The following is a 17,927-nucleotide window of genomic DNA, read 5'->3' on the forward strand; positions in this document are numbered from 1 at the left end:
CAACAATTGTACAAACTGGTGAATTTGGTTGTAGTTTCAAATCAAGATTTGTAACACTTAATTGGGCTCCTGTATCAATAAGAAATACAACATTCTGTCCTGCTAAATTTTCTTTGATAAATGGTCTTCCACAATCATCAAATGTAATGAGTCACAAATTCCAATGGATGGGGTGTAGGAGTAGTCTGTGATTGTCAGAAGATGGAGGAGATGGGAGAAGACCAATGTCCTTTTTAAAAGCACTTGGAATTCTGTCCCTGGACTCAGTCTCCTTCACTGTCATCTCTATGATTAATGGTGCATACGGTGACTGCGTTTGTCTGTTGTCAGTGTGAGTGCAGAAGAATGTAATGGAGGTGCGGAAGGTTTGGTGGATGATTTCGACATGAGTCCATTTTCTCTTCCAAGCTTACCTGTTCCTTGTGTACCTGTCTGATTCTGCTCTCAAGAATTTTCTGCACTGCCATTTTAAGCGTCCAGGTAAACCACAAAAATAACAATGGATATTGTTCCTTGTGTAGTATTTTTACCTCTATGATCAATGTAATCTCTTTTCTTTGTTGTTACAGTGGGTCTAGGTTTCAGCTGGCTGTCTTCTTTCTCATGAACTACAGCTATTTTAGCCTTGGCCTGATTTTGTTTCATGGATCTCCTTACTTTGTCAATAAACACTGTTGCTTCTTGCAATGATGGCTGAGCACTAGCCAATTGCTCTGAGGCAGGATCTAAATATTTGAACTCTTTTACAAAAAAATCTGATCATGGATGTTTGCTCCGGATGAGGCCTAAGATCCATCACCATCCTATAGGCCTGTTCAAATTTTACCAAAAAATGCAAAGGGGTCATCATGAATATTAGTTCGTACATTTTCCAGAATATCAATTGTAGGAGTGGCTTCGCCTGCAAAAAAACAATATTGTCTAAGTCTGTCTTCTTTTGTACTATGTGTCAATTAATTTTCCTCATTTAATCTGGGTGTAGTCTGTAATCTTTTTCCCATATGTGAACGTAACCATACTTTGAATATCTTGTTTTTTTGTTCATCATTAAGATTGAATTTATCTGTGTATAATGTCCGCATTATAAAAATATTTAGAATTGAGAGTCCTCAGTGGTTGATACCTTTTAATGGCTAACTGAAAAGATGTAACAAATTGCAAGCTTTTGAGACTACTCGGGTCTCTTCATCAGGCACAGACTAAAGCAAATTCTGAAGAATGACATATTTATACACAACACAGCACAGAACTGTCATTATGGGAGAGTGGTAAGTGATAAACAGTTGTGTCCATAAATATCGGAAAATTCCTAGATTAAGAGTGTATGTTTTGTTGTCCTCAGATTGGGCTCTGGTTCTGTTATGATGACCCCACATGGACACAACTGTTTATCACTTATCACTCTCCCCTAGTGGCAGTTCTGTGCCGTGTTGTGTATAAATATGTGATTCTTCAGAATTTGCTTTAGTCTGTGCCTGATGAAGAGACCCGAGTAGTCTCGAAAGCTTGCAATTTGTTACCATCTTTTCAGTTAGCCATTAAAACATATCAACCACTGAGGACTCTCAATTCTAAATATTTTACTATCTACTGGCTAACACGGTACCAAAATATATATCTTTCTCGCATTATAAAAGGCATCCATCTTGTCATTGAGGTTTGGAACGTCTTTTACAATTTTCATTAACTGATTGTGTATTTTCAGATTAATTTGTGCTGCTGTGTCATGTAATTTTTTCCATTGTAGTTCATCTGCCTGTAAATCTGCTAACGAAACACCTGGATCCTATGTGTCTGGTACAAATGATGTGGCGGCATTGTCTTCATGTTTGTTTGATCTTGTAAGAACAGAAGCCTTTTTTATATCTTGGTGCAATTTGGACAATAATTCTGTTCGAGCATCTTCCAATTTTTCAATGTGTTCTGACAAATACAAAACAATTTGTACAATCAAAGTAATCCCGGCTTATACACTATTTTGACCCATAGACTTACATTGGATCTATTTTTCCTGTCTCATAACCACATATGGTGATCTGCCGCTATGTTCATAGCCTTTACCATATTAGGAGAACACTAGTAACTTGCAGAATATGAATATTAGTTTTTTGTACATTACAGTGCCGGCAAAAAAAATCTTTACAAGTTCAATGAAACCACAAAATCTTAATATTCAAGTGGATTCAAGTGTTTTATTGTGGATATTTTATTATTAGTATTTTGTCATGTCACCCTTACATTTTATCACCATCTGCAATCGTTTAGGCATGGATTCAGCAAGGCTGGCTAAGTATGTGGAGTCCTTGTTTACCCACAGTGTCTTCAGCACCTCCTTTAGTACTGTATATTTTGGGTCATACCGTGACACGGTACTCAGACGACGCACAACCTTTGAGCCTCCCCTGACCAGCCTGAAAGTGCTCTCATCACTAAACATCACTTTATTCCACTCTTCAGATGTCCAATCTTGATATTTCTTACAAAAGGCAAGCCTTTTCGTCTTCATTGCTGCTGTGAGCAGGGGCTTCTTTGCGGCACGGCAACTTGGTAGACCCAGGTCCTTCTGCAGGTGGTGATGAATTGTCCTATTTGCGATGTTCTGGAGGAGCATAGGGTACTTGTTTTTTAGTTCAACGGCAGTTATAGAAGGATGTAACATGACTTCACACTTCAGAAGCTTATCAGTCCTTGGTGAAGTCGTCTTAGGTGCGCCAGAGCTTGATTTCCTCTGCGGTACCATCCCAGGAGGCAATGATGCCGCCGACCACTTCAGTTGATAAATTGCTTCTCTTGACTCTCCCAGATCTCTAGCTACAGCAATCACCGAATCCCCCTTCTCGAACAGAGTCAAAGCACGGGATTTCTCTATCATTTTAAGCTTCTTTCGACCCATTGTGGGAGATAATAAAAAACTGAGGGAGATAATAAAAGACTGCCTAATAGCAAAACTGGCTGGGCTGCACATAACAACCAATCAGAGTGCAGCTTTCGCTTAACCAGAGAAGTGAAAACTGAGCGTTGGTTGGTTGATATTTGCAACAAAGCCAGCTTTAATATTAGACAGTTTTTTTATTATCTCCCCCATTATGTACACTTTTAAAAAGTGAAATTACTCTTGACGCTCCCAGATCTCTAGCTACAGCAATCACCGAATCCCCCTTCTCAAGCAGAGTCAAGGCACTCTGTAATGACTCTATATAATACTTTTTGCATTTAAAAACTGAAAATAACTTTTTGATAATATTCTAATTTAGTGAGAAGCACTTGTATGTGACTATGTAAACACAATTCAGAACATAAAAAAAGCTTCTCCACTGTGTGAATTCTTTGGTGGCTAGAAAGAGATGGTTTCTTTACAAAACATTTTCCACATTATGAACATGAAAATGGCTTCTCCCCTGTGTGTGTTCTTTGGTGGGTAACAAGATGCATTTTCTGGTTAAAACATTTCCCACATTCTAGACAGGAAAAAGGCTTCTCCCCTGTGTGGGTTTTCTGGTGGCTAGCAAGACTCGTCTTCCTGTTAAAACATTTCCCACATTCTGAACAGGAAAAAGGCTTCTTCCGTGTGTGGGTTTTCTGGTGGCTATCAAGATTCGCTTTCCTGTTAAAACATTTCCCACATTCTGAACATGAAAAAGGCTTCTCCCCTGTGTGGGTTTTCTGGTGGCTAACAAGATTCGATTTGTGGTTAAAACATTTCCCACATTCTGAACAGGAAAAAGGCCTCTCCCCTGTGTGGGTTTTCTGGTGGCTAGCAAGATTTGCTTTGTTGATAAAACATTTCCCACATTCTGAACATGAAAAAGGCTTCTCCCCTGTGTGGGTTTTCTGGTGGCTAACAAGACTCGTTTTGTGGTTAAAACATTTCCCACATTCTGAGCAGGAAAAAGACTTCTCCCCTGTGTGGGTTTTCTGGTGGCTAACAAGATTCGCTTTTTGGTTAAAACATTTCCCACATTCTGAACATGAAAAAGGCTTCTCCCGTGTGTGGGTTTTTTGGTGGCTAACAAGATTCGCTTTGTGGTTAAAACATTTCCCACATTCTGAACAGGAAAAAGGCTTCTCCCCTGTGTGAGATCTGTGATGTCTGACAAGAAATGATTTATCTAGAAAACATTTCCCACATTCTGAACATGAAAAAGGCTTCTCCCCTGTGTGGGTTTTCTGGTGGCTAATAAGATTCGATTTGTAGTTAAAACATTTCCCACATTCTGAACAGGAAAAAGGCCTCTCCCCTGTGTGGGTTTTCTGGTGTCTAGCAAGATTTCCTTTGTTGATAAAACATTTCACGCATTCTGAACATGAAAAAGGCTTCTCCCCTGTGTGGGTTTTCTGGTGGCTAACAAGATTCGCTTTTTGGTTAAAACATTTCCCACATTCTGAACATGAAAAAGGCTTCTCCCCTGTGTGGGTTTTCTGGTGGCTAACAAGATTCGCTTTATGGTTAAAACATTTCCCACATTCTGAACAGGAAAAAGGCTTCTCCCCTGTGTGAGATCTATGATGTCTGATAAGATCATTTTTATGTGTAAAACATTTCCCACATTCTGAACAAGAAATTCTATTGTCTGCTTTGTGAAGGTTTTGTTGTTTGAGAATGGACTTTTCTAGGGGAAAGCTATTTCCATATTCTGAAAATGTCTTTATTGCTTTAGGAGCAGTTCGTTTTGTAATGCTTATTTTGTGACTTTGATTTTCCTTAGTAGTCGGTAATGAATCAGAAGACAGGATCTGTTCCACAAGATCAGATGACAGATCTTTGCTGTGAAGGGATGATGGTATATTTGGAGTAATGGCATTCACTTCAATTGTATCATGCGGGATCTCAAGATTATCTGATTTAAACATTGAAGATGTCAGCTGTCCCTCTGATCTCCTGGTACGGTCATCTGCCAAGAATAAAACCAATTATTATTTTAGAATAAAATATCCTTGAATTCTAGATTTTTGACCATTTCTACTTAAACCGTCTGTAAAAATGGCAAGTTATGCAAAATTATTGAATTATTCACCAAGACAATGACAGTTTACAGTTTACTAGACTGTGCTCAAACCACATTAAGCATCCCTGCTTTTGGAATTACTATAGTGAGAAGAAACCACTTATTTTATGGCATGTGTATCTCCTGGAGCACAATCTGGGCACTATGTGTTGGGTAATAACTTGGGATATTTGCAATTTTCACTTTCCAACATCCACTGCGCGTGCTAATATTTGGAAACTGCAAGTGGAGTCAAAATAGTCACTATTTCTATAATTTATTGAGGGTTATAATTTACAAAATGGAGTCATTTTAACCCCTTCATGACCCCAGTTTTTTTTTGGTTTGCGTTTTTGTTTTTCGCTCTCCTCCTTCCCAGAGCCATACCCTTTTTTTTTTTTGTCAATAAGGCCATGTGAGGGCTTATTTTTTGCGGGACAAGTTGCACTTTTGAACGACATTATTGGTTTTAGCATGTCGTGTACTAGAAAATGGGAAAAAAATTCCAAGTGCGGTGAAATTGAAAAAAATCCAATCCCACACTTGTTTTTTGTTTGGCTATTTTGCTAGGTTCAGTAAATGCTAAAACTGATCTGCCATTATGATTTTCCAGGTCATTATGAGTTCATAGACACCAAACATGTCTAGGTTATTTTTTATCTGAGTGGTAAAAAAAATTCCAAACTTTCCTAAAAAAAAATTGCGCACTTTTCTGATACCTGTAGTGTCTCCATTTTTCGTGATCTAAGGTTGGGTGATGGCTTATTTTTTGTGTGCTGAGCTGACGTTTTTAATTATACGATTTTGGTGCAGATACATTCTTTTGATTGCCCGTTATTGCATTTTAATGAAATGTCACGGTGACCAAAAAATCGTAATTCTGACGTTTCAATTTTTTTTCTCACTATGCCGTTTAGCGATCAGGTTAATTTTTTTTATTGATAGATCGGGTGATTCTGAACCCGGCGATACCAAATATGTCCGCATGACAAACATAGAGATTGGAACAGCACCAGGGCTCGCCTTCTGGTTCTATGCCCCTTTGCTTATTTCACCGATATATACCAATTGCGTTTTCCAGATAAAGCTACTGGATACGGGGACCCGTCGAAGTGCTGATTGCACAAAACGGCCGTCGTCCTCCTTCACTCCCCGCACCCTCACAATCACCTGCAACGTGTCTGCATAGCCTGTAAGCATGGATTAAGGCTGCATTAAAGACACTTTTTTCAGCAAACTGGTGAGTGCCGCTTCTTTTATTATCCTTTGATGAGATATGAAGATACCAAATATGTGTATATTCGAATTTTTTGTTTTATTTTGAATAGGGGGTGATGTAAACTTTTATATTTTTTTCACATTTTTAAAAAAAAATTTTTTTTCTTATTTTTGCCATGCGTCAATAGCCTCCATGGGAGGCTAGAAGCTAGCATAGCCTGAACGGCTCTGCTACATAGGAGCGATGCTCAGATTGCTCCTATGTAGATTTACTGCAATGCTATGAGTGTTGACCACAGGGTAGCGCTCACAGCAATCAGGCATCAACAACCATAGAGGTCTTCAATAGACCTCTGGTTGTCATGCCGGTGCATCGCTGACCCCCGATCACGTAACGGGGGTCAGCAATGCACGCATTTTCGGCCCGACGGCCGGAAGCGCTAGTTAAATGCCGCTGTCAGCGTTTGACAGTGGCATTTATCTAGTTAATAGTGGCGGGTAGATCGTGAATCCACCCCCCGCTATTGCGAGCACATGTCAGCTGTTTTGAAAGGGCTTAGATGCGGGCTTACCGCCGGAGGCCACATCAAAATGGGTGTTCTGACCTTGGACGTACTATCCCGTCCGAGGTCAGAAAGAGGTTAAAGGGATTTCATCTGCTCTGGTTTTATGCAATTTAGTCATATTAGGAATTCTGCAAATAGTGTGTCCCATCTCTTCTGGGATCTGCTCCTGCAATGTCTGCTTTGGAAACCAGACACGGCTTACTCATTCTGCAGGCGATGCTGGTAACAGAGGTGGGGTTGGAACCAGAAGCTCTTGTCGGTGCAGGCTCTGTCCAGCCACTAAGATTAGGGTGCCTGGCATCTGTAGTACCATCCAGTCTGGCAGTATGGGTGCGTGTGCTGTCAGCTGCAGTAATCTGCTCCCTGTTTTAGCCAATTGGAAAGCACCAAACATTTTTTAATCAGATAAATTTGTATTAACGATAGCAAGATTTACAACAGATCACATGTTCATACTCATTTTATGTTTTACAGTAAATTAACCCCCCATGGGGGCCATATCAGGAGCAAACAATAATTCGTCCATAGTTGACAATATCAAACAGAGTTCCAGTTTACCATAATCTGTACTCTCTAATACTATATACTGGTATAACATTAATTAATCCTATCCAACCACGGCTGCCATAATTTATGTAAGAAATTCAGCTTGTCCCTCCTGGTGTAAATACTTTTCTCAGGCTCAGTTATGTGGTTCGTTTGAGCAACGAATTCGCGTCTAGACGGAGGCTCCTCCCTAACCCAATATTTTGCAATCAGTTTCCTTGCAGCAAATGATAACCTTGCAATTACAATTTTAGTCATATTGTCAGTTAATATTTCCTCCACATACCCTAATATACATATCAATGGAACCCTAGGAATAACGCACCCATACACCACTCCAATGCAGTTCAACACTACAATCCCATAGGAGGACAATCTGGGACAATGCCAACGCATATGCAATATGTCCGCCTGAGATTGAGAACACCTTGGGCAATCAGACTTCGAAAGCACCACACCTTACTACAGCTTGGAGCATATTGCCGGAATCTGCCAGATACAGCCTTGATCTCCTCTAGTTCGGTCCTCTGTGCTCAGCTCCCGGCTTGTGTATTTGTTTCCTGCTGTGACCCCAGCCTGTTTACTGACTACTCTTATGTCTCCCGAGTTAGTATTTTCTCTGGCCTCTTGTGTCTGACACGGTTATCGGTCTATTCTTCTTCCCATCTTACTCCACAGAACAGCAGGTAACACTGTGCCCCAAGCCTAAAGGTACCTTCACACATAACGATATTGTTAACGATATCGTTGCTATTTGTGACGTAGCAACGATATCGTTAATGAAATCGTTATGTGTGACAGCGACCAACGATCAGGCCCCTGCTGGGAGATCGTTGGTCGCTGAATAAAGTCCAGAACTTTATTTCGTCGCTGGACTCCCTGGAGACATCGCTGGATCGTCGTGTGTGACACCGATCCAGCGATGTCTTCACTGGTAACCAGGGTAAACATCGGGTAACTAAGCGCAGGGCCGCGCTTAGTAACCCGATGTTTACCCTGGTTACCATGCTAAAAGTAAAAAAAAACAAACAGTACATACTTACCTACAGCTGTCTGTCCTCCAGCGCTGCGCTCTGCTCTCCTCCTGTACTGGCTGTGAGCCGGAAAGCAGAGCGGTGACGTCACCGCTCTGCTTTCCGGCTCCCAGACAGTACAGGAGGAGAGCAGAGAAGCAGAGCGCAGCGCTGGAGGACAGACGGCTGTAGGTAAGTATGTACTGTTTGTTTTTTTTTTACTTTTAGCATGGTAACCAGGGTAAACATCGGGTTACTAAGCGCGGCCCTGCGCTTAGTTACCCGATGTTTACCCTGGTTACCGGCATCGTTGGTCGCTGGAGAGCGGTCTGTGTGACAGCTCTCCAGCGACCAAACAGCGACGCTGCAGCGATTCGGATCGTTGTCGGTATCGCTGCAGCGTCGCTTAATGTGAAGGGGCCTTAAGGGTCTCTGTGTAAGTTCAAATCCATGTAGAGGGGTTAAAGAAGTTAAAGGATAATGGGCAAAACTGTGACTATAGACAATAACACATTTACTGAAATGATCAAGCTGAACAATCATCCTCAGGAAAAAAAATGAGTAGTGGTGAAACTTCTCTGCAGTAATTGGAGTATGGGACTCGGTGGCTCTAAGCAATAAAAACTATCGTAAGGACCAATATTTTCTGTCCGATGAATGTCAAGAAGAAATATTAGAAATTTAAATAGAACTTTTTATAATAGTGCAGAGCTGAGGGATCTTAAATTTAGATCTCGTGCATTTGGAAGAGGTATTTGAACCTTTTTTTAAACACTACCATGGAGTTACAGACTCCCTGTGAGGAGTGAGGCAGGTCGATCCCACCACAATCAAACTATCATACAGAATGAACATGTAACAAAAATAAAAAAAAAGTTACATCCTCAACAACAACATATGTACTGGGGAGAACTCCAACACTAAACCGGTGTTGCTCTCATTTATGGTGGACCATTGGAGCTACTATGAGTCCTGACCACGAGAATAGAAACTAATAGTGCTCCCCATTTATGGATAGATTGTGCAGTAATCTGAATTCCTTAGGATCAAAAAACAATGGAATTTATGACATGGAGTGAATCCATGAAACCAGGGCTCGAGCCATGCCAACACATCTCCTGCAGGCGTGAATAAATGTACAGTGGGTACAGAAAGTATTCAGACCCCTTTAAATTTTTCACTCTCTGTTTCATTGCAGCCATTTGGTAACTTAAAAAAAGATCATTTTTTTCTCATTAATGTACACTCTGCACCCCATCTTGACTGAAAAAAATCAGAAACGTAGACATTTTTGCAAATTTAATAAAAAAGAAAAATTGAAATATCACATGGTCATAAGTATTCAGATCCATTGCTCAGACACTCATATTTAAGTCACATGCTGTCCATTTCCTTGTGATCCCCCTAGAGATGGTTCTACGCGTTCATTGGAGGCCAGCTGTGTTTAATTAACCCCCGGAGCCTTTTTCAGTTTTGCGTTTTTATTTTTCACTCCCCTTCTTCTCAGAGCCATAACTTTTTTATTTTTCCATCAATATGGCCATGTGAGGGCATGTTTTTGCGGGATGAGTTGTACGTTTGAATGACACCATTGATTTTACCATTATCATGCCCTCAGCTGCAGGTTCGGTCTCTGCTGTGAAGGGAGACCGGCACCTTTCACACAGCTCCACTGGTACTACTCACCCTGTCCGTGGCTCCAGACGATCAGCGGCTCCTTTCTCTGCTAAGAACCTGCATCCTCTTGGCAGGTCTCCTGGAAATGCTCTTAGGAGGCGCGCCCCGCTTCCTGCACATACTTAAAACAGCAGAGCACCTGTTCTCCATTAAGGCTCTCTGTGCTATGATGCTCTGTGCATAAAAGGCATCCTCCCATTATGGGAGGTGCCTGGACAATGTGTTCATTCTATTGTTTATGGCCCTCTGCTCAGTCCACACTCTGCTGTGCTCTGCAAAGTGTAGTTTACTTTTGGTTTTCTAATCCCTCTGTCTCCTCAGTATCCTCCGCTGGCAGTTCCCTATTCTGGATCCTTCTGGACTCCCCGGTTTCCACTCCAGGCTGACTGAGCTGCTCCTTGCAGAACTATCCAGATATTGCTGCCGGCTGGATCAGCCTTTCCGAAACTACACAGAGCTTCCAGGATCCTCTGCACTGATAGAGCTTGAATTCCACCGTCTTGTTTATATGGTCTGTATGGGTCATCCCTCTGGTCCGGGTACTGCGGCATTTAGGCCATCTGGTGTTGTGACGGGGGAATCCCCCCCTTGCCTGGTACACCTTGCCTGGTGCTCCACTACGTGGTTCAGTGTTGTGGTCCAGAGGGTTCTTCTCTCAGGCACCTCTCTCTGTTTGTTTAAAACTTCTTTTAATTAAATACCTTTGCATTTTGAATCCATTCTCCTGTCTCTTGTGTACCGGGTATACAGCTACCACTGCTCCATCAGTGGTCTAGTGAGTCTACTATATTTCCCCATGCCCTGGGGGCGTAACAACCATGTTGTGTACTAGAAAATGGGAAAAAATTCCAAGTGTGGTGAAATTTAAATACAAAGTGCTATCTCACACTTGTTTTTTGTTTGGCTTTTTTGCTATGTTCACTGAATGCTGAAACTGACTGGCCATTATGATTCTCCAGGTCATTACGAGTTCATAGACACCAAACATGTCTAGGTTCTTTTTTATCTATGTGGTGAAAAAAAAACAAAAAAACAAACGTTGTTAAAAAATAAAATTTGCGCCATTTTCCGATACCCTTAACGTCTCATTTTTCGTGATCTGAGGTTGGGTGAAGGCTTATATTTTGCGCTGACGTTTTTAATGATACCATGTTGGTGCAGATACGATCTTTTGATCGCCCGTTATTGTATTTTAATGCAATGTCGCGGCGACAAAAAAAACCATAATTCTGGTGTTTTTACTTTTTTTCTCACTATGTCGTTTAGCAACCAGATTAATCTTTTTTTATTGATAGATCAGGCGATTCTGAGCGCAGCAGGGCCAAATATGTGTATGTTTGATTTTAATTTATTTTGAATGGGAAAAAGGGGGGAATTTTAATTTTTATATTTTTAAAAACTTTTTTGTTTTACTTTTGGCATGCTTTCATAGTCTCCATAGGAGACTAGAAGCTGCCACAACCTGATTGGCTCTGCTACATAGAGGCGATGTTCAGATCATCTCTATGTAGCTGATTTACTCACTTGCGATGAGCGCTGACCACTGGGTGGCGCTCACAGGAAGCCGGCACTGATAACCATAGAGGTTTCCAGGAGACCTCAGATTGTCATGCTAACACACCGGTGAGCCGCGATCACCTGACGAGTTGTCACCGGTGTGCATATTTCCTTTGCGATTGCCAGAAGCTAAATTTAAATGCCGCTTCAGAGTTTGACAGCGGCATTTAACTGGTTAATAGCCGTGGCTGGATCTCGATTCCACCCGTGGCTATTGCGGGCACATGTCAGCTGTTCAAAACATGATGAAAGATGTGGGCTCACCACCGGAGCCCACATCAAAGGGAGGAAGTCTGACATCGGCGCACTATTACGCCCGATGTCAGTAAGGGGTTAAACTGATAGGAATTGATTTGGAAAGGCACACACCTCTCTATATAAGACCTCATAGCTCACAGTGCATGTCAGACCAAATGAGAATCATGAGGTCAAAGGAACTGGCCAAGGAGCGCAGAGATAGAATTGTGGCAAGGCACAGATCTGGCCATGGTTACAAAAGAATTTCTGCAGTACTCAAGGTTCCTAAGAGCACAGTGGCCTCCATAATCCTTAAATGGAAGAAGTTTGGGACTGTGAAGGAGAAAATCTCTAATGAAATCAATTATTAAACCTTATATAAGTCAGTTCAGGTATGGTGTAGCAAGATGGCGATTGCGTCTTTGAAGATGTCTTGGAGACCCTTGAAACTGTCTTGGAAGGAATCTTTGGAAAGCAGGAGTGAAGACATGAATACACCATATTTGGAAATGAAGCTTGGACTAAACCAATTACAAAGTGACTAGCTGTACAGAAGTTGTGCGACCTCCCCCATTTCCTGTTTTAAGTATTTCCTTTGTTCAGAATAAGGTTCAGTTGTGGAAAACTTTCATTGAGAGAGGCTGTGTGTATCGTCTTTGTGAATGTGATGCATTCTTGGCCTCTAAGCTAGCACTCAGCTTATATTTGGTCAGGTACAAGCAATCAAATAGATCTCACTTTAAGAGATCACCCTCACATTTTTAGCGTCCCAACGTGGGGCTCACTGAGGATGTACACTCCCCAGACATTGACACCCGGAATGGATCGAGGAAGAACGTCCAGAGTGGTTCGACTAGGAGACTGATCACCTCCATAAAAACACGGTAAGTCTGCTGATTCCTTTATGAATCTGTAGTACTTGCCTGTGTTTCTCGAACCATTCTGTGTGTTCTGTACTCGTGTTTGCCGAGTGTATGTGCCGCCCTGACACGGTGGGTGTGGGATATGTACACCTGGTGGCCCTAAAAGAACCCACGGCTACTGGCTGTGAGGAGCACAAACCATGATTGATTGCTTGTATCCTGCATGTCTTGTCTCGTGCCAGCACTGTGCTGGGGTATTGAGTCTTCTGCCTATGTGTAGCAGGCAGGGGGAGAGGAGGTTGTCTATGATACGGTGAGTGCAAAGTTGCTCCTAGAGTCTCGGGTGCGGAGTATGGCATGATAGAATCATGAGTGGTCGAACCACTTAGTGCAAAAAATGGTAGAAACCTCTTTGAACCCTAGCATTGTGCACAAGGTCTGAGATAGAAATCCCAGTTACAGAGGGCGGTCAGTTTTTATGTTTGTCCGTCCGTCTGGTTATTTGTGTCTGAGAGTGTTGTCTCTCTTCCAGAATTAGCTGTCCTATCTGTGACCGCACATGAGGAACGGCGAGACTAGTGTTGGTGCTGGGGGAGCGCAATTCTGTGTGGTACCAGGTAACTTGGTAAGGTCCGAGGGGAGACACAGCGTCCAGCTGACATGTCTCATTCTCTGTGCGGCTCATAGATTTGGGCTGGGACTTCTGGTGACTGGATAACAACTCCGTCTTTTTGTTTGTCTAAAGCCAGCAGAAAGTGGAGAAGTTTTTGCAGTTCCGTAAAAGAGGAGGGAATGTGATGATGGCAGATAAGACTGCTGTATGATAGTGTTTGCCAGAGGGGGAAGAAGTGTGTATATAGAATATGAGGTGATTTGATGAAAATATGTGTATTCCCCGAGAAAGGCAGATTACAGTAGTTAGAATGGCAGGGAGTTATTAAAGGAAAGAAAGGAAGTTGGAAGATGAGGAATTGCTGCAAGTAACTTTAGCATGGTGCAGAACAACAGAAAATTTGTCTAAGGAAAGTTGGGTGACTGACTTAATGAGGGTTTTCTGGAAATGTAATGAAGTAAAAAAGAGAGGATCTTTAACCCCTTCATGACCCAGCCTATTTTGACCTTAAAGACCTGGCCGTTTTTTGCAATTCTGACCAGTGTCCCTTTATGAGGTAATAACTCAGGAACGCTTCAATGGATCCTAGCGGTTATGAGACTGTTTTTTCATGACATATTGGGCTTCATGTTAGTGGTAAATTTAGGTCAATAAATTCTGTGTTTATTTGTGATAAAAACGGAAATTTGGCGAAAATTTCGCAATTTTCACATTTTGAATTTTTATTCTGTTAAACCAGAGAGTTATGTGACACAAAATAGTTAATAAATAACATTTCCCACATGTGTACTTTACATCAGCACAATTTTGGAAACAAATTTTTTTTTTGCTAGGAAATTATAAGGGTTAAAATTTGACCAGCAATTTCTCATTTTTACAACGAAATTTACAAAACCACTTTTTTTTAGGGACCACCTCACATTTGAAGTCAGTTTGAGGGGTCTATATGGCTGAAAATACCCAAAAGTGACACCATTCTAAAAACTTCACCCCTCAAGGTGCACAAAACCACATTCAAGAAGTTTATTAAACCTTCAGGTGCTTCACAACAGCAGAAGCAACATGGAAGGAAAAAATGAACATTTAACTTTTTAGTCACAAAAATGATCTTTTAGCAACAATTTTTTTATTTTCCCAATGGTAAAAGGAGAAACTGAACCACGAAAGTTGTTGTCCAATTTGTCCTGAGTACGCTGATCCCTCATATGTGGGGGTAAACCACTGTTTGGGCGCACGACAGGGCTTGGAAGGGAAGGAGCGCCATTTGACTTTTTGAATGAAAAATTGGCTGCACTCTTTAGCGGACACCATGTTGCGTTTGGAGAGCCCCCGTGTGCCTAAAAATTGGAGCTCCCCCACATGTGACCCCATTTTGGAAACTAGACGCCCCAAGGAACTTATGTAGATGCATAGTGAGCACTTTAAACCCCCAGGTGCTTCCCAAATTGATCCGTAAAAATGAAAAAGTACTTTTTTTTCACAAAAAAATTCTTTTAGCCTCAATTTTTTCATTTTCACATGGGCAACAGAATAAAATGGATCCTAAAATTTGTTGGGCAATTTCTCCTGAGTACACCGATACCTCACATGAGGGGGTAAACCACTGTTTGGACACATGGTAAGGCTCGGAAGGGAAGGAGCGCCATTTGACTTTTTGAATGAAAAATTATCTCCATCGTTAGCGGACACCATGTCGCGTTTGGAGAGACCCTGTGTGCCTAAACATTGGAGCTCCCCACAAGTGACCCCATTTTGGAAACTAGACCCCCCAAGGAACTTATCTAGATGCCTAGTGAGCACTTTAAACCCTCAGGTGCTTCACAAATTGATCCGTAAAAATGAAAAAGTACTTTTTTTTTCACAAAAAATTTCTTTTTGCCTCAATTTTTTCATTTTCACATGGGCAATAGGATGAAATGGATCCTAAATTTTGTTGGGCAATTTCTCCCGAGTACGTCGATACCCCATATGTGGGGGTAAACCACTGTTTGGGCGCACGGCAGGGCTCAGAAGGGAAGGTACGCCATTTGTTTTTTTAAATGGAAAATTAGCTCCAATTGTTAGCGGACACCATGTCGCGTTTGGAGAGCCCCTGTGTGCCTAAGCATTGGAGCTCCCCCACAAGTGACCCCATTTTGGAAACTAGACCCCCCAAGGAACTTATCTAGATGCATACTGAGCACTTTAAACCTCCAGGTGCTTCACAGAAGTTTATAACGCAGAGCCATGAAAATAAAAAATAATTTTTCTTTCCTCAAAAATGATTTTTTAGCCTGGAATTTCCTATTTTGCCAAGGGTAATAGGAGAAATTGGACCCCAAATGTTGTTGTCCAGTTTGTCCTGAGTACGCAGATACCCCATATGTGGGAGTAAACCACTGTTTGGGCGCACGGCAGGGCTCGGAAGGGAAGGCACGCCATTTGGCTTTTTAAATGGAAAATTAGCTCCAATCATTAGCGGACACCATGTCACGTTTGGAGAGCCCCTGTGTGCATAAACATTGGAGATCCCCCACAAATGACCCCATTTTGGAAACTACACCCCCAAAGGAACTAATCTAGATGTGTGGTGAGCACTTTGAACCCTCAAGTGCTTCACAGAAGTTTATAACGCAGAGCCATGAAAATAAAATAAAAAATTTATTATCTCAAAAATGATTTTTTAGCCCACAATTTTTTATTTTCCCAAGGGTAACAAGAAAAATTTGACCACAAAAGTTGTTGTCCAGTTTCTCCTGAGTACGCTGATACCCCATATGTGGGGGTAAACCACTGTTTGGGCACATGCCGGGGCTCGGAAGTGAAGTAGTGACGTTTTGAAATGCAGACTTTGATGGAATCGTCTGCGGGCATCACGTTGCGTTTGCAGAGCCCCTGATGTGGCTAAACAGTAGAAACCCCCCACAAGTGACCCCATTTTGGAAACTAGACCCCGAAAGGAACTTATCTAGATATGTGGTGAGCACTTTGAACCCCCAAGTGCTTCACAGACGTTTACAACGCAGAGCCGTGAAAATAAAAAATAATTTTTCTTTCCTCAAAAATGATGTTTTAGCAAGCAATTTTTTATTTTCTCAAAGGTAACAGGAGAAATTGGACCCCAATAATTGTTGCGCAGTTTGTCCTGAGCATGCTGGTACCCCATATGTGGGGGTAAACCACTGTTTGGGCACACGTTGGGGCTCGGAAGTGAGGGAGCACCATTTGTCTTTTTGAATGCAAGATTGGCTGGAATCAATGGTGGCGCCAAGTTGCGTTTGGAGACCCCCTGATGTGCCTAAACAGTGGAAACCCCTCAATTCTACCTCCAACACTAACCCCAACACACCCCTAACCCTATTCCCAACTGTAGCCATAACCCTAATTACAACCCTAACCCCAACACACCCCTAACCACAACCCTAACCTCAACACACCCCTAACCACAACCCTAATTCCAACCCTAACCCTAAGGCTATGTGCCCTTGTTGCGGAACGTGTGAGATTTTTCAGCAACATTTTTGAAAAATCCGCGGGTAAAAGGCACTGCGTTTTACCTGCGGATTTACCGTGGATAGCCAGTGTTTTTTGTGCGGATTTCACCTGCGGATTCCTATTGAGGAACAGGTGTAAAACGCTGCGGAATCCGCACAAAGAATTGACATGCTGCGAAAAATACAACGCAGCGTTTCCACACGGTATTTTCCGCACCATGGGCACAGCGGATTTGGTTTTCCATATGTTTACATGGTACTGTAAACCTGATGGAACGCTGCTGCGAATCCGCAGCCAAATCCGCACCGTGTGCACATAGCCTAATTCTAAAGGTATGTGCACACGCTGCGGAAAACGCTGCGGATCCGCAGCAGTTTCCCATGAGTTTACAGTTCAATGTAAACCTATGGGAAACAAAAATCGCTGTACACATGCTGCAGAAAAACTGCACGGAAACGCAGTGGTTTACATTCCGCAGCATGTCACTTCTTTCTGCGGATTCCGCAGCGGTTTTACAACTGCTCCAATAGAAAATCACAGTTGTAAAACCGCAGTGAAATGCGCAGAAAAACCGCGGTAAATCCGCGATAAATCCACAGCGGTTTAGCACTGCGGATTTATCAAAATCCGCTGCGGAAAAATCCGCAGAGGACCAGAATACGTGTGCACATACCCTAACCCTAGTTCTAACTCCAACCTTAGTGAAAAAAAAAAAAATTCTTTATTTTATTATTGTCCCTACCTATGGGGGTGACAAAGGGGGGGATCATTTACTGTTTTTTTTTTTATTTTGATCACTGTGAGGTTTTATCACAGTGATCAAAGTTCACATTGGAACGAATCTGCCGGCCGGCAGATTCGGCGGGCGCACTGCGTATGCGCCCGCCATTTTGGAAGATGGCGGCGCCCAGGAAAGAAGGCGGACGGACCCCGGGAGGCTCAGTAAGTATGATGGCGTGGGGGGGAGCACGGGGGGGTGGATCGGAGCATGGGGGGGTGGATCGGAACACGGGGGGGTGGATTGGAGCACGGGGGGGGGGTGGATCGCAGTGCGGGGGGGTGGATCGCAGTGCGGGGGGTGGATCGGAGTGCAGGGGGGTTGGATTGGAGCACAGGGGGTGGGATTGGAGCACGGGGGAGCGGACAGGAGGACGGGGGAGCGGAGCACAGGACGGAGG

The 17,927-nt window shown here is 42.5% G+C and overlaps 1 protein-coding gene across 2 annotated transcripts in view; it reads right to left on the reverse strand.

Annotated features, from left to right (window-relative positions):
* Positions 1 to 2,168: 2,168 nt before the first annotated feature.
* Positions 2,169 to 17,927, reverse strand: part of LOC138663346 (oocyte zinc finger protein XlCOF6-like) — a 67,408-nt gene continuing 51,649 nt past the window's right edge. For both annotated transcript variants that reach the window (XM_069749526.1, XM_069749525.1), the window contains one exon: positions 2,169 to 4,892. In XM_069749526.1, coding sequence (XP_069605627.1) covers positions 3,373 to 4,892 — 1,520 coding nt within the window. In that variant the 3' untranslated portion in view covers positions 2,169 to 3,372. The remainder of the gene's footprint in view (positions 4,893 to 17,927) is intronic.

The sequence above is a fragment of the Ranitomeya imitator genome, chromosome 2, assembly GCF_032444005.1.
Source record: "Ranitomeya imitator isolate aRanImi1 chromosome 2, aRanImi1.pri, whole genome shotgun sequence".
In the NCBI taxonomy this organism is placed as follows: domain Eukaryota; kingdom Metazoa; phylum Chordata; class Amphibia; order Anura; family Dendrobatidae; genus Ranitomeya; species Ranitomeya imitator.